Raw genomic sequence first — 22,129 nt, forward strand, 5'->3', positions numbered from 1 at the left:
AGTTTCATTTGAGTAAGAGAGCTTGCCAATTTGCACCATGGAAGAATTCTGCTTTCCTACCCTGTTTGTTTCTCTCATTGTCCACAACAGCACAGACCAACAGATTAAGCCAAGTAACAAAGAAGAAATATTGGGTTTAATTAGGATAGTCACTCTAGGCAGTTGAGAATTTATGCCAGGTTGTTTTATTTAATGTGCTGGATAGAGTTGGAATTCAGTATAGATTCTTTTTTAAAAAAACAACAACACAACAATCTAGTAAACCTGTTAAAATTATTCAAAATCACAGTCATTCCTTTTTGTTCTTTCCTTCTGAATTTCAAAGCTGATTGAAAATGTGGCTGAATGATACATTGGAGAGCTATTATAAATAATTGTTGCCAACCTGAAGCCCTCATTTTTCTTCAGATTTCAGCCTCTTTCAGACTGAACTGCCATTAACTTTACTTATTCTTCATTATTCCTATCCTTCTGAAATCCCTGGATGACATGAATTCAGTGACTAGTGTGCTCATTTATCCAGAGCTTGAGGCTTGACAACGCAGTTGCTCAGTTTTTCCTTTTTGAGGTGACTAAGACTGTGCAATCCTATGCAACCTATGCACACTTACTTGTGAAAAGTCCTGTTGACTATAGTGATACTTTTAAGTAAACATACATGCTCTTGAACTGCATTAAGAAGGCAATACTATGGAAAGATCTGGCAGGACGAGCAGCTTAGGATGCAGCAGATCTCTGGTTTAACTCTGACTGAGCCAGGAATCTGGTAAGTCTCTAACCCTGACTTAGCTGGAGAGATGCTGGTATAAGTTGCTCAGCTGGCTGAGGTGAGGGTGGTGTAAGTAAAGGTAAAGGGACCCCTGACCATTAGGTCCAGTCGTGACCAACTCTGGGGTTGCGGCGCTCATCTCACTTTCTTGGCCGAGCCGGCGTAAAGCTTCCGGGTCATGTGGCCAGCATGACTAAGCCGCTTCTGGCAAACCAGAGCAGCGCACGGAAATGCCGTTTACCTTCCCGCTGGAGCGGTACCTAATTATCTACTTGCACTTCATGCTTTCGAACTGCTAGGTTGGCAGGAGCAGGGACCGAGCAACAGGAGCTCACCCCGTCATGGGGATTCAAACCGCCGACCTTCTGATCAGCAAGTTCTAGGCTCTGTGGTTTAACCCACAGCGCCACCTGCGTCCCTCGGAGGGTGGTGTAAGTCTCCCCAAAAGTAGGGTTCCTTGGGTGTGGCCAGTGGTGTAGCGTGGGTTGTCAGCACCCGGGGCAAGGCAAGTAATTTGCGCCCCCTAACCCTAACCCCCAGATGTTGCGCCCGGTGCGCCCGGCCCCCACTGCACCCCCCACGCTACGCCACTGGGTGTGGCAGGTCCAAAGAGGAGGGACTTAGACTGCATTTTAAGCAGAATCAGCTTGGTCGCATGACCTGGCAACCTGTTGTAGAACACTATTTTAAAGGTTTGCTTTCCCTCTGCCAGGTTTTGGAGGAGCAGCTGCCCAACCCCACTCCTGAATGGGGTTTGGGTCTGGTGTAACTTTACACCGGATTAATTCACACTGGCTTGTTTTTATGCCAGCTTTGTGCACACAGGATTGCTCCCCCCAGATATTTTATTTTGTTTTGCTTGCACGGAAAAACTGACAGATGACTATGTTTGGCTGGCTAATTTGCCAGTCCAAAGAGTGTGTTTGCTTTGGGATGTCTTTCCTACAAAGCAGGAAATGATTGCTGTGTAACTGATTCCAAAAGCTGATTTACAGTCTTCCCTGCAATTCTAGTTACTTCACCTTCAAAATCCCAAATTAATTTTCTTTGGCTGAAAAATACTGTAGCATCTTAGTAGTCTGTGTGAAGCGCTTTCATTTGAAATATCCATTAAAAAACAGCACAGAGAACATTCTCAAGGGATGAGGCCCACTTATTAAGCCAGAGCTTTCCAAACTGTGTGTCGTGACACATTAGTGTCAGCTGCAGTGTGTAGGTGTGTCGCGCAAACACTTCCTCCACTCCTCCAGTTTGCTAGTACAGTGGTCCCTTGATTCTCAAACTTAATCCATTCTGGAAGTCTGTTCCAAAACCAAGGCGCACTTTCCCATAGAAAGTAATGCAAAATGGATTAATCCGTTCCAGACTTTTGAAAACAAAACAACCCCTTAAAACAGCAATTTAACATGAATTTTACTATCTAATGAGACCACTGATCCATAAAATGAAAGCAATAAACAATGTACTGCAGTCACACAACCAGTCAATCAGTAGCTGAACTGGGTGCCACACAGTCACAAAAACAAAACAAGCCACAAAAACAAAAATGCAAAATAAATAGCAAAAGCAGACAAAGACTGCAGCGTAACACTCAAAATGGAAGTGTGGCACTCAAAACGGAAGCGTAACACTCAAATCGGAAGTGTAACACTCAAAACGGAGCATGTTCGACTTCCAAAAAAAGGTGGCAAACTGGAACACTTACTGGATTTGCAGTGTTTGGGTTCCAAGTTGTTTGAGTACCAAGGCGTTGGAGAAGCAAGGTACCACTGTAAAACAGAATTACTGTGTTGTGCAATGATGCATGTCTAGAAAGTGTGTCACCAACATGAAAATTTTGGAAAGCTCTGTATTAAGCCCTCTGGTAGCCTTCATCCTCAACTAACAGGTTTTCATATCTTCATCAAGAGCTAACAGCCCCCCCACCAGTTCTTAGAGGTCCACTCAGTGGGGGAGTAAGCAAGTTGGCATAAGGACCTTGCTAAGGTTAATCCGTCACCATATTTGGGGAGGAATTTTCTCCTGCAAATTGGCCAGCTTGCAGGTGTTTGCTCACCTCGTGGAGACTGTCACAACAGTCCTTTATCTGAGCTGAGCTGGAGCTACATCAGTGTAAGTCCCTGACCCTGGCTCAGCAGGCACAAGTCCTCAGAAGGGGGCATTACAGAGGCAAGGCAAGGAGAGACACCTATTCTAAATTCTGCTTGCTTGGTAATGTGCCAAGAGCCCAAATCTCTAAAACGTGGGCCCACACTTACCTGCAGGCTTAGCCTGCAGTAGCCCATCCCAGAGGTTCCTAAACAGAGTTTGAAATAGACATTGTAGCAGAAGTTATGCAGCCGTATGTTACATTGGCTTCCTATAATTGGGATTTCTCTGTTACAGTATTGCCAAGTAAATACAGACAGGATTGCAAATTTAAACTGGTTTAATAAAATTGCTAACATTAGGCAACTCTTGTCTTGGAGCTTTAAATTTATTGGAGTTTGTTCAGGAGGGAAGCCTCAGAATTTGCCTTCTCACTTCAGACAGGAATGAGCTTGGGTACCGGTATATTAGCTGTCTTTCCTCCTAAGCAAGTTTAAAGGGCCAAATATTACCTGGTGCTTGAAGTGGGGGAGTATGGGGAGAAATTTCAAATTAGGCTGCATTTACCAAAACTGTTTTAAAGAGTGCATAAGAACTGTGAATTAATAAATTTTAACATTTTCAACTAATTACAGTCGGTAATCATTAATTTGAGCAGAACAGTTTGCAGTAGTACCTTGGTTTATGAACTTAATCCATTCCAGAAGTCCGTTCTTAAACCGAAACCGTTCTTAAACCGAGGTGCGCTTTCCCTAATGAGGCCTCCCGCTGCCACTGCCCTTCCACTGTTCTGCTTCCATTCTTAGACCGAGGTAAAGTTCGCAAACTGGGACACTACTTCCGGTTTTGCGGAGTTCATAAACCGAATCGTTTGCAAACAGGATTGTTCTTAAACTGAGATACCACTCATTAAGCAGTAGGTCCCTTACCTTTCCTGCCCCAATCTGGCTACAGTGATACATGCGACGGTCACCTCCAGGCTTGACTACTGTAATTCGCTCTACGTGGGGCTACCCTTGAAACTGTCCCAGAAACTCCAGCGGGTGCAGAATGTTGCAGCGAGGCTCCTCATGGGGTCCCTGCCATGGGAGCATATTCACCCAGTGCTTTACCAGTTGCACTGGCTCCCGGTGGAGTATCGTGTCAGGTTTAAGGTGCTGGTTTTGACCTTTAAAGCCCTTTGTGGCTTAGGGCCCTCGTATTTACGGGACCGCCTCTCCTGGTATGTCCCACAGAGGACCTTAAGGTCCATGAATAATCATAGTTTAGAGGTCCCAGGCTCTAAGGAAGTCAGATTATCCTCCACTAGGGCCAGGGCCTTCTCAGTGATGGCTACGACCTGGTGGAATGCTCTGTCCCATGAGATCAGGACCCTGCAGGATTTAACTTCCTTCCACAGGTCCTGTAAGACAGAGCTATTCCACCTGGCTTTAAATTGGAACTTAGCCTGATCTTTTATTCCCCTTCCTTCCCTCCCCCTGCCCTTTTTATGAAGATTACCCACTCTGGGATCCCACAGCTAATTCTCCCCTGATCTCCTCACTGGCCCAAATAGGACTAATTTAGCCAGCTTGCCCTGATGATCATCTAATGTTTATTGGATTGATTTCCCCCCTAAATTGATTTTTGAATTCTGAATTTATTGTTATTCATGTTTTATATTGTATTTTATGCTGTTTTTTGTTGTTGCATCAATTAAGTTTTAAATTTGTTGTTAGCTGCCCTGAGCCTGGTTTTCTGAACTGGGAATAAATAAAAAATTATTTATTTATTATATTTTTTACTAGAAATGAACTAAAAACTATTAATGGATGTAGTTTAATATTAGGTATGATATGACATAATTTTTAAAAAAATATGTTTCTAAATAGTCCTATATAGTTGTTTTATGCACTTCTTCACTGAAGGGGTAAGGGCAAGGCGTGCCATCAGCACGATTACTGCCAGAATACCGTATTTTTTGCTCTATAAGACTCACTTTTTCCCTCTTAAAAAGTAAGGGGAAATGTGTGTGCGTCTTATGGAGCGAATGCAGGCTGCACAGCTATCCCAGAAGCCAGAACAGCAAGGATTGCTGCTTTCACCGCGCAGCGATTCCTCTTGCTGTTCTGGCTTCTGAGATTCAAAATATTTTTTTTCTTGTTTTCCTCCTCCAAAAACTAGGTGCGTCTTGTGGTCTGGTGCGTCTTATAGAGCGAAAAATACGGTATTTTATCTGAGAATTGTGAAACACTATAATGCATATTGGGCAGCAACGGATGAGGAGTGGTGGAAAAAAGGAAGAGAAGGGTTTGTTTTATTGTGGAGATATGATGGATCAGAATGTTTATATCTGATCATTGTTTCTGCAGAGGCATGTCGCCGTTCATGGTATAGTGTTGTCTTTGACTGACTCAGTCAAATGATCTATAAGAGCTCCCTAATGCCCTTTAGTATGCACAGTAAGGTTGGCTAAGACTTGCTTGAACTCAGCAAAGCAAATAGCTGGTATTTATGTATCTTCTAAGTTTATGTGAATCACAATGAAATCCACTGCAACACCAAAGGCAATATCTGTGAGTCAAGCTGCTTTTGTGTACTACCCAGCTCCATCTGCATGTAGTTCTATGGAACTGATTCATAGCTGTCAACTTTCAGATTTGAAAATAAAGGATCAGCAGCCTCGAAAATAAGGGATCAGCAGCCTCACCTGTCCCTGGGGACAGTCTATGGGATATCTAACAATCCGGGATAGCAGCGGGAAGCAGCGGGAAACGGCGCTGGAATAAGGGAATTTCCCACCAAAAAAGGGAAGATTGACAGCTATGAACTGATTGCATCAAACTGTGTATGGGGGCACACATCCTGAAAGTAATACGATGTCATTTTCATCACAGAAATGTTGGCGGGTATGCAACAGCCACATTCAGATGCATGTTCTTATTCAAATCTTCTCTGTTCAAGGCATTATTGCTTTACCCAGTAAATATCCAGAGGATTTAACATTTTATAAATTAAAAACAACAAAAGTTTGGGAAGTTAGCATCAGTTTTGCAGTGTAAAAAAACTCAGCTTTTTCCAACATCAAGGCTTTCCTCTATAATTCCTAAAGGATTTCTTTTTAGAAACCTTTACACTGTGTTAAAACTAGAATTTGGTATTAAAGGCAGTTTATGTTTGATGCATGGAAGTTTGAGAATTTTAATCCTCTTAAAGATACCATATTAGTAAGAACTATATGCAACAGCTACTTGCTTAAGTGAAGCATGCAGATCCCTTATAAAGCCACCCTATGAAACTTTTAAAGAAAAACAGGTCACTTCTACACTAAAAAACAAATGGGATAATACAATTATGGCTTTTGTGAAGGAAGTGTGGGAATAATAGTTTGTGAGGTTCTTGAACCACAAGGATTCTGTTAGAACTCTCACAAAGTCAGAGTCCCTGGAATTTCATGAAATGAACTAATGCTACAACAGCTTTACCAATTTAATGGAAGCAATTATTAACCGGTATACAATATAGTGTTATCTTACAATATAGTTTCCGGTAATATATAGGGGTTGTATCCTTTTTCTTTTACTATATGGACACAGAGTAAGGAATCAAAACCATTGCTGGCTCCCTGAAACATTTGTAAGAAATTTCAAAAGAGGTGGTTGGCTCTCAGTTTATGGGGAATATTGGGAATCTTATCATTTTAAAAGTGCATCATGTATAGGAGGGTATCCATTATTTCTGTAATGTGTGAAGATACACCTGGAGGCTGGATGGGAATTAACTGGTCTGGGGCTGTATAGTTGATTAGTCCAAAGCAGAGGATAAAATTTATAAGATTCTAGCTGGTTCCATTGCTGCAGATACAGCTCAGATTGTTGTTGTTGTTTAGTCGTTTAGTCGTGTCCGACTCTTCGTGACCCCATGGACCAGAGCACGCCAGGCACTCCTATCTTCCACTGCCTCCCACAGTTTGGTCAGACTCATGTTTGTAGCTTCAAGAACACTATCCAACCATCTTGTCCTCTGTCATCCCCTTCTTCTTGTGCCCTCAATCATTCCCAACATCAGCGTCTTTTCCAGGGAGTCTTCTCTTCTCATGAGGTGGCCAAAGTATTGGCGCCTCAGCTTCAGGATCTGTCCTTCCAGTGAGCACTCAGGGCTGATTTCCTTCAGAATGGATACGTTTGATCTTCTTACAGTCCATGGGACTCTCAAGAGTCTCCTCCAGCACCATAATTCAAAAGCATCAATTCTTCGGCGATCAGCCTTCTTTATGGTCCAGCTCTCACTTCCATACATCACTACTGGGAAAACAGCTCAGATTACTTACCATTAAGTAATCTGATTTACCATTGTCAGGCTGACCTTGAGCTCAGGCCTATGACTTATGAAATTCTGTCCTTATGTGTTTTTGATAGGGAAGCGAAGTATGTTGGGAGGATTAATTTGATTTATAGTAGGGGGTCCTTTTTATGTTCCCTTTATTTGGTGTGGGAGCTGCTGCAGAGTTAAGTAGGAGATGAAAATGGCCATCCAACTGGCAAACACAATGAGCTCATTTTTGCTTTGCAATTGAGCCCGCTGATGGCAACAAGGCTTTCATTTTGGGTTGGTCTTCACAAAAGGGAATATACGCTGGCTGCTTCATTACAGTTTGTACTCCAAAGTAGATGACTTTTTAACAGCTACTATTAATGTGTAGCTACTACTAATGTGTAGACAGCATCTTAAAAAGCAGAGACATCACCTTGCCAACAAAGGTCCGTATAGTTAAAGCCATGGTTTTCCCTGTAGTGATGTGTGGAAGTGAGAGCTGGACCATAAAGAAGGCTGATCGCCGAAGAATTGATGCTTTTGAATTATGGTGCTGGAGGAGACTCTTGAGAGTCCCATGGACTGCAAGAAGATCAAACGTATCCATTCTGAAGGAAATCAGCCCTGAGTGCTCACTGGAAGGACAGATCCTGAAGCTGAGGCGCCAATACTTTGGCCACCTCATGAGAAGAGAAGACTCCCTGGAAAAGACGCTGATGTTGGGAATGATTGAGGGCACAAGGAGAAGGGGACGACAGAGGATGAGATGGTTGGATAGTGTTCTTGAAGCTACTAGCATGAGTTTGACCAAACTGCGGGAGGCAGTGGAAGACAGAAGTGCCTGGCGTGCTCTGGTCCATGGGGTCACGAAGAGTCGGACATGACTAAACGACTAAACAACAACACTAATGTGTAGCACTGGTGGTGTTTTTGTAGTATTTTTGTGCTGGACGGTCAAGCATTGGTTTAAATTGCTTAATATGCAAGAGAAGGCGAGAGAAGCTGAGATTAACTAGGGAGCCAATGGTGTGTTTGGTCGGTAAAAACACATGAAACTCATACCCAGAGAAACATACCTATTTGGCTCTAGGTGTGCAGAATTGGCCGTGGCCTCGGATGGGGATGCACATTCTGCAGCTATATCTAAAAGGATGCATTCTAGATGGCTCTTGGTCTTGCCTGGATGGTCCCAGGTGAGCACTGCAACCATAAGGATGTGTATCCAGATGCACACCCACACCTGTATGAATGCAAACCACAAACACACTACTTGTTAAAATATCTCTTTGGGCTGGGTCTTGCTGCTAGTTGGCCCCAGTGGCATTGATTCCAGTTTTGATTGATGGTAAAATGAAGAGCAATTAATCAGAACACCAATGCCATTACCATTAACTGATTCAATTGAAAGGGGTATTTTCTACATTAGTTCTTTCCCCCCAAGGACAGTTTTAATTCCAGTTATTGATTCATTCCCCATCTTGATTACACCAGTGGGAACTGTACAGTATCGTGTAATGCAGTGTGAATTAACCTGCTAAGAATTATTGCCCTTGATTGGGAGATGCAAAAATATTAAATTGCATGGGTCACAGTTTCACACTCCCATTGAGAAACTGCTCAGAAGTGACTTTTCAGACTACTGGAGAACACCCCAACCCCCACTTAAAACAGACAGCTTCTGTCGATGGAGGAATTTGCAAGCTTAAATTACCCTGAATTATTCCCTGGCAGAATAAAAAACCTAATTCCTAACGGTAACTTTCCAGTAATGGAGGTTCTCTATGAATGAAAGTATATGCATGATTTTAGGAGCCATTTCTCTGAAGATCATGACCTTTACAGCTAGGTCTTTGCACCAATGTTGAGACCTGACACCACCCCCAACACTGCAGCCGTCCATAATCCCTGTGCTGCATAACTTTTGCAGCAGTTGAAGAAGAGTGGCTGATAGAATCCTAAGTGTTGGAAGGGACCATGCAGGATTCTTTCATCCTACATGAGGCTCAAACCCACAACCCTGAGATTAAGAGCCTCACATGCTACCAACTGAGCCATCAACCTAGGATTGAGGAAGAATAGAGGGCAAGGAAGGCTTGTGCTATAGCCAAGGATATGTGACAATGGCCTTGGGTAGGTTCTACACAGGAACACACACCTGGAAGCAAAGATGAGCATCCTTTTGCCATTGGTATCCTTTTGCCATTGTCTTGACCCAAGACTTGTAACCCTTCAAATGTTGGATTCCTGCTCCATCAACCCTGCCCATTGGGGTTGGAGTCCTATAACAGCTGGCTCCCAACTCTGGCCTGAACTCACCTTCCTTACTGGTGGTCATTTTGGTGGCTCTTAGAATACCATTAAGGAATAGTTGTGAAAAAGAACCCTAACACCCTACTTCTCAGTTCAAGTAAGATGCCTGGTGTAAGAGATTTCAGAACTTTCTTTATTCCTTTAGAGGGAGCTCTTGTTCAAGAAAGCATGGAACAACCAGTTTTGACGGGAAAGACATTTGTGTACTATGGAAGAGAATATGACAACCCATTAAGGCTTGCAATATGGCGCTGTTGACGTTACTGCTGTTCAAGGAACTGCGCCAATGATCACTGTCTCCAGTTATCTTTGCTGCCATACTAGCGATGGCAGCCTTATTGATGTGTGCTATATAGAGTTACAATCCCCAGTTTGTTCCTCTGGAAGTGTATTTGTGAGTCAGGATTGTGTGGTAGGGGAACACCACCAGTGAGTGATATTATAAAGTTTATGACAATGAAAATCGGATAAGTCAGCACTTGAAAGATTTCGTCTTTCAGCAAAATCCGAGATGTTTACTCAGAGGTAAATTCTATAGGTCCTTATTTCTAGGTGCATAGGATTGCAAGCTTTGACTATACTTATAATATTCTTTATTTAGAAAAGCCTTTGGGCTCCTTTGGAACTGGAATGGCTCTTGAAGTCAGTAAATTCTTTCTGCCATGCTGTCTTATAATATCTAGTTATACTTCTGCATTCACTTTTTTTGAGGGGTGAGGAAATGGGCTTATATGTTTCTGAAGAATGATGGAATTTACCTTGGCTTTAAGTATGGTGGGGTACAAATATTTCAGTTAAAACAATTTATAAAAGCTAAGCGCTATACATAAAAATGGTAACACGACCACAGTTCCTGCCTTTATGGGCACAGTCTGCAGTAGACAAGACCGTAAGGAAGGAAAAGGGAAATTTTAAAATGGAGGCGATGCAAGTGGAGAGAAGAAGAAAAAGTTGAATTAGAAAATATAAGAATGAGATGAAGTTTTAAGGATTCTTAAAAAAAAAATGAGGGAAGGAAATGAAGCAGTATCACCATCAATATGCAAAGTCTATAAGAAATTCTCACTCCAGAAGATCCCGTTCAATGCAGTCGTTGTCAACCTGCTTCCAGTTTTACATATTCACATTTACAGGAAGTTCTGGGGATTTGGGGGAGAAAAAACCCTGTAATTATGGAATTGCTGGTGGTGCTTCAAAACTGCAGTAGTATGCAAACCGCTTTGCCATTAAGAAGAATCTACTTGCAAAAAAAATAATGGTGAATTATTTCTCAATGTGTTTAGAAAATCAAGGATTTGGGGAAACGTCAGTCAAATAAACAATAAAGATAGAAAGCTTTATATGTGAAATTAACATGATCTGCTTTTAAACATCTGTTCTATTACTGCAGTATCTTATAGCACAACCCCATACATGTTTACCTGAAAGTAATCTGAAATAAGTCCAATGAGATTAACTCCTTAGTTAGTATACAGAAAAATTGCACTGCATATTCCCCCCTCCCCCAAGATAAAACTATTTTGGGAAGACCGCAGGGACCTCTGGAAATCAAGCCAAGATAAACGACGGATCCATCAGCCTTCTGCACATTGGCTTGAGTGTCATTTTGTAGCAGAGTAAGACCAATAGTGTATAATATATCTGGTGACCTTGTGAAATATTTCTAATACTGAGATCTCTGGGATTAGATGGGTCTACTGAGAGAAGAAATGAAAAGCAGAATCGGGGAGAGATGGCAGGACCCTGGCTCTGTAGCTTACCTCTGTATTTGGGTGTGTCCTGCAAATTGACAGTGCTCTGTTGTGCCTCTACCTTTCGTTTCTGCACACTCCTGGTATGGTCACGTATGGTTTCCATGTAAGCCTGGTGAACCTAGCAGCCCCATTGACTTGGAACATGCTCCCTCCCATCTCCCTGTTTCTTCTGCCCAAGAAAGAACTTCACATGGCATTGTAATTCTGAAGTGTGCATGCATGCATTTCGCCATGCAATTGTATACACATTGATGAAATCAAGCCGCTATACCAATATATTGCTTTATTTCTCGGTAGTAGTAAATTAAGGCTTTACAGTGAGTCACAGAGTACATGCCAATCTAAACATTAAAGCCCATTTGGAACCAAGTTGTGTTATCCTTTTCCGTTTAGCGCAGCCAGCAAGATACCAACTTTCTTTTAGGGAAAAAAGAAAAGACCCTCAAATCTTGCGTAAGAGACCTTATAAGTTCAAAAGGCCCAGCTCTTAACCATTTCCCCTTCAGGACAGACTTACTGTGAGCTAAGGGTGGTGAAGAGAGTAGCTGGCAAGAGATAAGAGAACATCCTACTAAGTAGTCACCTTCTAAATGGAAAGAGGAAAGAAATTAAATGGATGTTAGCTGGTATATCATAGTGTTCCCCAGAATAGCTTGATTTGAGATGACCCCATCAGCCAGGGGCGGAGGAAGGGGGACGGTGGGGGTGGTCCGCCCTGGGTGTCACCACTGAGTGTGGTGACAAAATGGCGGCTGGCACTCACTGCCCCTCAGTGAGTGCCAGTCGCCTGCAACACACCCGAGCCATGTGTCACTCCTGGGAGTGACACGGTGGCTGGGGCATACTTGGCCTTTAATGCGGTTGGATAGATATGATCAGTTTGTAGAAGGAAACGGCAAGACATTATGAGTTGGCCCATGGAAGGGCAGCATTGTACTGAAAGAATGGACATGTGTCTATGCATGTATGTACATATGGAAGCCTCACAAAGGTAATCCATTTCACTTAAAACTAATCACCCCACAAGCTATTCCACTTGTCCCGTTGATTTTAGTAGCAGAGATTTAAGCACATCCTTCAACACTATCATTGCAATCACTGGGACTTTAAAGAGCTTCACTCTGCAGGGTCATAGGGAGCATTACTACAAGAATTGTTTTGTTTTCTTCCTTAACATACAGATTTTTCCTCCATACCAGGGCCACCGATTAATTACATCATCTGCCTCCAGTGCAGCTATTATTAAAAAAAAAACATGGAAAAAGAGTGTTTTCCTTCCCACATCTCCCTATAAGAGATGTTTTCAGCATCTGAGCTGCCACTCAGAAACCAGTTGTCACCTGACCATGGGGGATTCCGCCTGAAGATATAATCACCCAGGGCTGGTTTTCATATCGAAGGACCAAAAAAATGCTTTGCCAAACACAAATTGGAATAGCATTTCCCAAAATACAAAGTATCTGTGAAATGATCTTCCATAAAGAAAGGAGGAAGGAGAGGAAATTTATTGAGCTTTCAAAGGGCAACTTCTTGCTGTTAATCTGAGTATCTGTGTTTTGGGAAGAATTTGCTAGTCTAGAATGAAGGTGGCAGTTTCTCTTACATCTAGGAGCCTACCCTTGCAACATGTATCCACAGGAGAAGACTTTAGGTTATACGCAAAGCATGGGAGGCAACGGGTGAGCCCAAACATAGCTAGCCAAAGCCCTGAAATGGAAACCCAAAGTGTCTTCTGCAAAATATTGACGTTCTGTGGTGGCAGTTGTGCTGGGGTTCCTCAGGATTCCCTAAAGCTAGACAGTCTGAAAACTACTGATTTTGAGAAAAGAAAACTCCAAAATCTATGCCAATTATGTAGAGGCAGCAATTCTCTGACCCCTTTTTAGGCTCTGAGTGGTGATTTCTGAGGCTGACAGAGCCTTGATTTCCCTCAGTGGCGTAGCGTGGGGGGTGCAGGGGGGGCCGGCCGCACCGGGCGCAACATCTGGGGGTTAGGGTGCGCAAATCCACGGGTTAAGGGGCGCAAATCCACGGGTTAGGGGGCGCAAATTACTTGCCTTGCCCCGGGTGCTGACAACCCACGCTACGCCACTGATTTCCCTAAACAGCTGCTGTCCTTCAGTCATGAGTTCAAACACACTGACTTAGCATCTCTGGCAGTCCTTTGACAAGACACCCAGTTGAGTTGTCATGCCCACATGAGATTGCAACTGAGTGTCCATACAGGACCTTGCCCTTTAAGTCTGTAATGGTGCAGAAATGATAACAACTGGTCTGGCTTTTGTGGGTTTTCTTGAACTAGAGTGAACAGCATCAAAAACCACTGTTCCCCAAGGCTATGACCTTACAGGCTAATTGCTTTACTGTCTGGGAAATATATCTCTGCCCCAGACAAAGAAATAGAAAATGCAAGTGGAAGTAATTTTAACAGCACAAGGCACCAATGCCAGCAAGAAACAAATATTGGATGCCTGTGACTCCTATCAGATGCTATGAGGAGGATTTTGCCACTGAAAATTACAAAAAAGGCCATTGCCTTAAAAACCTTTAGTAATAAAAGAGGGTTTCTCTTCTCCAAACTGCAAGTGTCCAGACTCACTATGTATGTTGGATTTGCTGTTTTCCTGTCTCAATGAAAGAGCAGGCCATATTTTTCAAAAGTTCTGGTGTCCTTCATATTTGAGGTCTTCCCTGGTTTAGCGAAACGAATTGGTTTCAACTTTGCTTCAGGTTATGGAAAAGCATCTGCAATACAGCGAGGCTTCCGGGTTTTAGAAACCAAGGAAAAGGCAGTTTTCTTAAATATTTTCAATTAAGAATCCATCGGCTGAGCCTCCTTAAGTATACCTAAGAGCTCCACTCAGAATTATTACACATCCCTGGTGTTCGCGGGGCATCAGAAATATAGCCTACGTTTAATAGCTGTTTTTGCATTATAAAGCTGCACTCAGAAAACTGTACCAGTTTAAAGAGGGAAAACGTGAGACGCTTAAAGGAAATTTGTGAGAACAGAAATCCCTGGTCTGGATGCTCGTGACTTGACTCTGTAAGCAGAGCCTGTCCTGACCTCCATTTCCCCTTCCCCTCTATGGGGATATTTATAGATTTATGAATAAACTAGAAAGAGCCTGCATGGGTAGAAAGGGAAGCATTTGAAAGGCAAGTCCTACACAGAGGGCAACAGGAGGAGGAGTGAGGAGGAGCGGAAAAAGGAAATGGGGATGAAATGGGGATGGGTGAACACTGGCTTTGCTGAATGAAAGTTAAGGAATTTCGGTCATAAGGCCTTTCCCAAATGTCATAACACTTCTTATTCATGCATTTTGAAGGCACTGCCTTTAAACCTCAAAAAGCTAAGGCTTCATACCATCTTTTCAGACTAATAAAAACATGATGGGCATGTATACTACTGACGTTATTCCCACTGGTCTCATTTCATGTTCTTGAGGCACTACATGGTGCGCTCGATATTAATGGAAAGTGTCATGCGTGTATTGAAAGTGTAGACCTAGCAAGGATCCTACTTTGTTGCTTTGGGCCAGCCATTCCTGAATTATAGTGGTACCTTGGGTTAAGTACTTAATTCGTTCCGGAGGTCCGTTCTTAACCTGAAACTGTTCTTAACCTAAAGCACCACTTTAGCTAATGGGGCCTCCTGCTGCTGCTGCGCCGCCGGAGCACGATTTCTGTTCTCACCCTGAAGCAAAGTTCTTAACCTGAAGCACTATTTCTGGGTTAGCGGAGTCTGTAACCTGAAGCGAATGTAACCTGAAGTGTATGTAACCTGAGGTACCACTGTACTACTGAGAGCCCAACCTCAACTTTTCTGTACATGGCCTGTTCCACAGAAAATGGTACAAAGTTCAACAGAATGGAAGCCCCAAGGACATCTTCTATGGGGAACTGGCTTCAGGCACCAGGCCTGTTGGCAGACCAACTCTGTGCTACAAAGATGTCTGCAAAGATGACATGAAGGCTGGCGACATCAACCCTGCCCTTGCAGAAAACTGCATTGCCTGGAGACAGGTAGTCAAGTCATGTATCCATAGCAGTGACCAGAGGAGGAATGGCTGCTGGGAGGAGCACAGAGAGAAGAAACACCATGGTGCATCTGCAACAGCACAACTGAACGCCTTAAGCTGCCCCAGCTGCAACAAAACATGTTTCTCCCATATTGGTCTCTACAGCCACAGCTCCAATGGTTTGACCTCCCCCCCCAAAAAAACCCCCACATTTTTGAACTGCTAGGTTGGCAGAAACTGGGACAGAGCAACGGGAGCTCACTCTGTCGTGGGGATTCAAACCACCAACCTTCTGATCAGCAAGCCTGAGAGGCTCAGTGGCTTAGACCACAGCGCCACCCGCTTCTAGTGCACAGTGGTGCCTCGCAAGACGAAAAGAATCCGTTCTGTGATTCTCTTCGTCTAGCGGTTTTTTCGTCTTGCGAAGCAAGCCCATTGACGGATTAGCGGATTAGCGCTATTAGCGCTATTAGCGGCTTTTAGCGGCTTATCGGCTTATCGGATCAGCTGATAAGCGGCTTAGCAGCTTAGAAAAAGGGGGGGAAGGAAAAAAACCCACAGGAACTCACAAGACATTTTCGTCTTGCGAAGCAAGCCCATAGGAGATTCGTTTTGCGAAGCACCTCCAAAACGGAAAACTCTTTCGTCTAGCGAGTTTTCTGTCTTGCGAGGCATTCGTCTTGCGGGGCACCACTGTACTGCATCAAAGAGCAATATAAGACTCAGATGGAAGAAGAAGGACTGACTGTGCCATGACAAGTTTTATGGGTTCTCTGATTGTCGCATTTGTGTCATAGGCTGGCCACCCATTTGCTAAATGAAAAGAGACAAGGCTAACAGATCCTGAGGGGATGAGGAGAAGACAGGCTCAGATTGCAGGTTTGTGATTATGAATTCTAACTATAAAGGATTTACTATAGTGAAGATTGAAATATTCAAGAGTTTCTTTGGAGTCTAGCAGAAAGCATTGAGTCTGAGAAAACCCACGCCTTTTTAGATCGGGGATGGAAACGTGTGGCTTTCCAGATTTTGTTGGACTCCAATGCCCATAACCCTCAGCCAGCAAGGCCAGGCAAACTCCCGGCAAGTCACAGCTTCCCTGTAATTGTTTTAGAGATAAATTGTGATGGGAGGGAGGAAACGAGAAAAGAGCGTTGCAAGAGCTACAGATGCTTCTTCCAGGGGACAGAAAACTTTGATGTAATCTGAGTTAAAGGAAGGTGGCTTATGACACTCTTCAAAGAAAAGCTCTCAACAGGACTCATGACAGACACAAAGAGCAGGGAGCAGGCAATTTGTTCAGTGCTGAACATCACATTCAAAACACACCTGTGCCAAAGCTAGTTTGCTGCTGGTTGCATAATTACAATGACTCGTAATGACCAGAGTTGGTGGATGTATTGCACTTCCGCTTTGACACCATTGTTCATTCCACTGTAATTCCAGCACCGAAAATGTAAAAAAACTCACACACCCTAGAACTAAAACAGACAAACCTGACAACCTCTCAAATGACAACATGGGCTAAGTCTAGATATTATGGCTCTAATTCAGCTAAAAGGTAGCCGTGGTGAAGTTTTGTTGAAAGCAATGAGACTTGTCATGGCTTCTTCCATTTGTTTCAGTAGGATTTCCAGTACAATCCTATGCATGTCTACTTGAAAGGAAGGCTCATTGTTTCCAATGGAATTTACGCCCAGGTAAGTGTGTATAGGCCTGCAGCCTTAGTCACAACTCACTTGGGCATTGGAAGCCAAAAACAAACTGGGACTTCTGTTACTCTCTTTCCAAACTGTACACACATACACACACAACTATCTTGTAGCTCAGTAACCGTAAAGGCTAGAGAATTACGTTTTTAAAATTCCAAAAGCTGGCATTTTAAAGATTTGAACAAGGCCACTAAAAGGTGTCTTAGGGACCAAATGTAGATGATGCTAAGCCTCTATGTTTTCTGCTTATCGCACACAGAAAGTACAGCTGCTGTATACAGACATTCTGTGCAAATGTACATACAGACATTTTTAATACTTTGCTATCCTCAACAAGTGAGACCTGTCGCTTCAGAAAAAGGCAGGGTTGGTGTGCTCTATAATGCAGCGCTTGCAGTGCCGTTTGACAAACCGCAAAGCTTCCACTGAGATCTCGCAATCCTGCACGTTCATCATCTGCAAATCAAAGCAGTTGGCCGCCACAATCTGCAGGCCTTGTCCGGTGATGCTTTCGCATGACTTCAGGCTCAGCCTCTTCAGATTGAAGCAGTTCAGAGCCAGGAACTCCAAGCCGGCGTCGGAGACCAGAGGACATTTCCCAATGTCTAGCGACTTGAGTTTTGTGCAATTTTTGGCAAGGTACTCCACTCCGTGGTCCGTGATGCCCTCACAGCCCCGTGCGTTGAGGTATCGCAACTTGCTGCAGTACTTGGCGATGTAGCGGATGCCGACGTCGGTGATGCGGGCGCAGTGGGCGATGCTGAGGTACCGCAGGCGCAGCTCCAGCTTGGCGATCTCGCGCATGCCGAAATCGCTGACAAAGCGGCAGTCGCTCACGCTCAGCTCCCTGATGGACGTGCAGTAAATCATCAGGTAACGGAGGCCTTCGTCGGTGATGCGGATGCAGCGGCGCAGGTACAGGTGTGTCAACTGAGTGCAGTGGGCAGCAATGGTGTGCAGGCCTTCATCTTCAAGGACAAAGCAGTCCGTCATGTCTAGGTAGCGGATAGAGATCTGTTTTCCATGTAAAGGAGACAACTTGATGGAAGCTTCACGGGTTAGGCTGATGCATGTAACTTTGGAACAACCTAAATTTGGGGAGGAAAAGAGAAGGTGGTTATTTGTGGCTCTGCATCAATGACTACTTCTCCTTTAAGAAAATAAAATAACCTTATTTAGAGGGGTCTTCTATGCTAGGAATTGGAAGCTTCAGGACCTGTAAAAGAGTTTTGGGAAATAATCCATAGTGAATTGGAAAAAAAATGTTTAAAAGTACTTTTCCAAAAAAGCCAGAGTCCTTTTTGTTGGGGATAATTCAGATGGAAAAAAGATTGTTTATGTATGCTACTACGGCGGCCCATGTTTTGTTAGCCCAAACATGGAAAACGTGTGAGGTCCCAACCAAAGAGTGGCAACTTAAGCTGACGGAATACGCACAGCTTGCAGACCTAACATATAGAATAAGAGAACAAGAAGAACATACGTTTAGAGAAGATTGGAAAACATTTATTGAATATATGGGAAATAACTGTGTACAGCTGAAAATGCTGGCAGCATTAAGATAAATCCAACAGTGTAAACAAGTTTTGATGGATGTAATAATGGAATACTGAATGGTTTAGTTTATGTAAAATATACAGGGATTTATGATATGTAAAATGAACTATGGAAAGAGAAGGAGGGAAGTCATTGATATTTTAAGGATGTTTAAATGAGTACAGTGGTGCCCCGCAAGACGGAAAACTCGCTAGACGAAAGAGTTTTCCGTTTTGGAGGTGCTTCGCGAAACGAATTTCCTATGGGCTTGCTTCGCAAGACAACAATGTCTTGCGAGTTCCTGCTGGTTTTCCTCCCTTCCCCCCCTTTTCTAAGTCGCTAAGCCGCTTATCAGCTGATCTGATCAGCAGATAAGCCGCTAAAAGCCGCTAATAGCGCTAATCCGCTAATCCTTCAATGGGCTTGCTTCGCAAGACGAAAAAACCGCTAGACGAAGAGAATCACAGAACAGATTCTTTTCGTCTTGCGAGGCACCACTGTATTGAAAATTGTAAAACATTACACACACACACATACACACACACACACGGAATTTGAAGTTTCAAGCAAGGAATATAATTAGTTAGCATCTTCAAGTTACACAAAATAAGACGTATTCCACAGTTTGGTACCTCTGTTTTGTTTTTTGTTTTTATTTGTATGTAACAAGCAAGTAATGTGTAAGTTTGATGGAAGCTTACCTATCTTGATTGTGTCAGTAATTAATGCTATGTGTGCGCTCTGTATTTGTAAAAGGCCTCTGATCAATGTAACCAGCTTTATTCTGGACTCTGGCCACTTGAGAGTTTGGATGGCAACTACACTTCTGTCCTGGGCAAATTGCTGCCAAAGTATATGGAACTTGGCCACCCCTGGCTTACACAAAACCAACTACCTTGGTCCATATGTGTAATGGGTATGAGTTACTTGTGCGTAAACTGGTGCCTTTCTCGGTTAATTTGCCTTGTTAAACCCTTCTGACTGCACAGCCCCTTCTCATTGTGGCTGCCTCAGTCACTGGCAGAATCCGTCAGTGGGCGTTTCTTGAACCTCTTCCAACATAAAAGTTGTTTGACACCCAGTCTCCTCCTCCTCTCACTGCGCGGGAGTCTTCTGCGCAGGGAGGGCATGGGTAGCGGAGGACCTGGGCTCTCCTCACTGATGTCCAGTGAAGAGTCCTGGAGCCCTCTCTCCAATTCCCCCGTCTGCCCCCCTTCATCCCTGGTGCTGCACTGATTGGCTTCCCCCTCTACTGAGCTGTTTCTCCCCCTGCTGCTGGGTCCTTCGCCAGCATCATCTGGGAGCCTCCCCTTCGCCTCTCCCTCCGATGTCAGTTCCCTGACAATATGCATAAGGGAAGGAAAGACATGATTCACATGCTTGCACATTGGTCATTGCTGTAGAGGGAAGTGAGGAGCAGATGAGGCTCATCAACCTGGGAAGGTAGCGTTGCAAGATCTCTTCAGGAGAAGAAAATGCTATGGAGTAAACCCTACACAAATCTGGAGTGGAGTCCCTAAGATTGGATAGCACCTTGTACCCATCCTTCCATCAACTCCTGCATACAAGCTGGTGTCAAACATATTGCTCTACTTTCCTTTGAACCACTTCAGCAAGGTCAAGAGGGGGTCTTGTTGTCTGGGCAGCCCAGGACCTCCAGTCACACTGCCCAGGCTTGCTCCTTGGGGAGGTCACTTCAGTGATGCTAACACAGTGGTTTGATTTCGCCTCCGGAGGTGTACTCCAATGTCAAAGCAATGATTCTTCAACATCAACTTCGTTGGACTGGTCATGTTGTGCGGATGCCTGATTATCGTCTCCCAAAGCAACTACTCTATTCCGAACTAAAAAAATGGAAAGCGTAATGCTGGTGGTCAACAAAAGAGGTTTACAGACTTCTCAAGGCAAGTCTAAGAAAAAGGTAGTATAAACACTGACAACTGGGAAACACTGGCCTGCGAGTGCTCCAATTGGAGAACAGCCTTTACCAAAGGTGTCATGGACTTTGAAGATGCTTGAACTTAGGACGAAAGGGAGAAAGGTGCTAAGAGGAAGGCACACTTGGCAAACCCTCACCGTGATCAACTCTCATCTGGAAACCTATGTCCCCACTGTGGAAGGACGTGTGGATCCAGAATTGGCCTCCACAGTCACTTACGGACTCACTGTTAAGACTGTGTTCATGGAAGACAATCTTACTCGGCTATGAGTGATCACCAAAGAAGAAGAAGACGATGACTCCATTGTCTCTCGAGACAGACAGATGCCAACATCAACATTGGTCTTTTGAGGGGCCCAGGTGATGTAACTGATTCATGCCAGTACCAATAGGCTTTTGCCTACACTCTGGTCTGTAAGATCCAAGTTGCTTCTCCTAAGGAATTATGATGCAATGGCAGAGGGTTAAAAGGAAGATTTAATCCATGCTGTGAGAGCTGCAAGCAACTTTGCATCATGTGCTTCCATGACACAGCTTGACCTTTGAGCACGGCCAATGTAGCCTGCAAATGTCAGGAAGATTTATCAGATGAATATCATCTATTTGGGGACTCTGCACCACCTACAAGAAAGGTGGGTAATTCACCCACTACCTTGTCATAGAAGGTCTTTCTGCCTGTGGTTTAAATTTAATGACATTTTCCTGTGGCTGAAACCACTTTTCCTGTCCCAAACAATAAAGATGTAAAAACCTGCAGGCTCAGAGCAGTTTTCCACAGAGGAAATGTAAAGGATTTGAAATGGAAGGAGAAAGTTTCAAGAGAGCTGAAAGAACTTTGGCCAGCCTTTGAGATAATGGTTTGCAGTCAAGCTCACATGTATAGGAAGTCTGCCCAAAACTGATCTCTCTCTTAAAAGTAGAAAAAAAACTGAATGCTAACTTCTGTGTGGTTTTGACATGAAAATATTATTTCCAGGATACCTAATTGAACAGAACCTGAATGACTCAAACGAGGCCTTGGGAAACTTTCAAGCTGTCAAATGGTCACAGTAATATTCATAGAATAACTGGTTATTATTACTATTATAAATAAATTTGTATACCGCCCTATACCTGCAGGTCTCAGGGCAGTTCGGAGGATAATAATATAATAATTTATAGTTTATACCCTGCCCATATGGCTGGGTTTCCCCAGCCACTCTGGGCAGCTCCCAACCAAATATTAAAAATACAATACAGTATTAAACATTAAGAACGTCCCTAAACAGGGCTGCTTTCAGATGTCTTTTAAAAGTAAGATAGTTGCTTATTGCCTTGACATCTGATGGGAGGGCGTTCCACAGGGCAGGCGCCACTACCAAGAAGGCCCTCTGCCTGGTTCCCTGTAACCTCACTTCTCGCAATATACATAATCAAAACAAAAACAACCCATTAACGCCCCCAACACATTCTAAAAGGGCGTTGGATAAACGTTTTTGCCTGGTACCTAAATGTGTATAATGAAGGCACCAGGTGAACCTGGTTCATGCAAAGGACAGGTCTCACTGCATGGTTATAAACAGATTCCCAGAAAAAATGCACCTTTAGCAACATGCACACATTTGGAAACATGCAGGCGTACTCGATACATGTTCTGAGCACACCTCCTGCCCTTGCATGTGCAGTCAGTTCCATGTGATTACGGACACCAAACTCACTCATCCGCT

The 22,129-nt window shown here is 43.7% G+C and overlaps 1 protein-coding gene and 1 long non-coding RNA gene across 3 annotated transcripts in view; both read right to left on the bottom strand.

Moving 5' to 3' along the window:
- Window positions 1-11,482: 11,482 nt before the first annotated feature.
- On the bottom strand, window positions 11,483-15,468 carry LOC309539093. The gene is made up of 2 exons (XR_014222685.1): window positions 13,391-15,468; window positions 11,483-13,001 (listed from the first exon to the last, which is right to left on the bottom strand). It is a non-coding gene; the product is annotated as an uncharacterized lncRNA (long non-coding RNA).
- A 1,777-nt stretch (window positions 15,469-17,245) lies between these two features.
- FBXL7 (F-box and leucine rich repeat protein 7) overlaps window positions 17,246-22,129 on the bottom strand; it is a 215,568-nt gene continuing 210,684 nt past the window's right edge. For both annotated transcript variants that reach the window (XM_082234499.1, XM_082234498.1), the window contains one exon: window positions 17,246-18,036. In XM_082234499.1, coding sequence (XP_082090625.1) covers window positions 17,300-18,036 — 737 coding nt within the window. In that variant the 3' untranslated portion in view covers window positions 17,246-17,299. The remainder of the gene's footprint in view (window positions 18,037-22,129) is intronic.

The sequence above is a fragment of the Podarcis vaucheri genome, assembly GCF_965113315.1.
Source record: "Podarcis vaucheri genome assembly, chromosome: 8".
NCBI lineage: Eukaryota > Metazoa > Chordata > Lepidosauria > Squamata > Lacertidae > Podarcis > Podarcis vaucheri.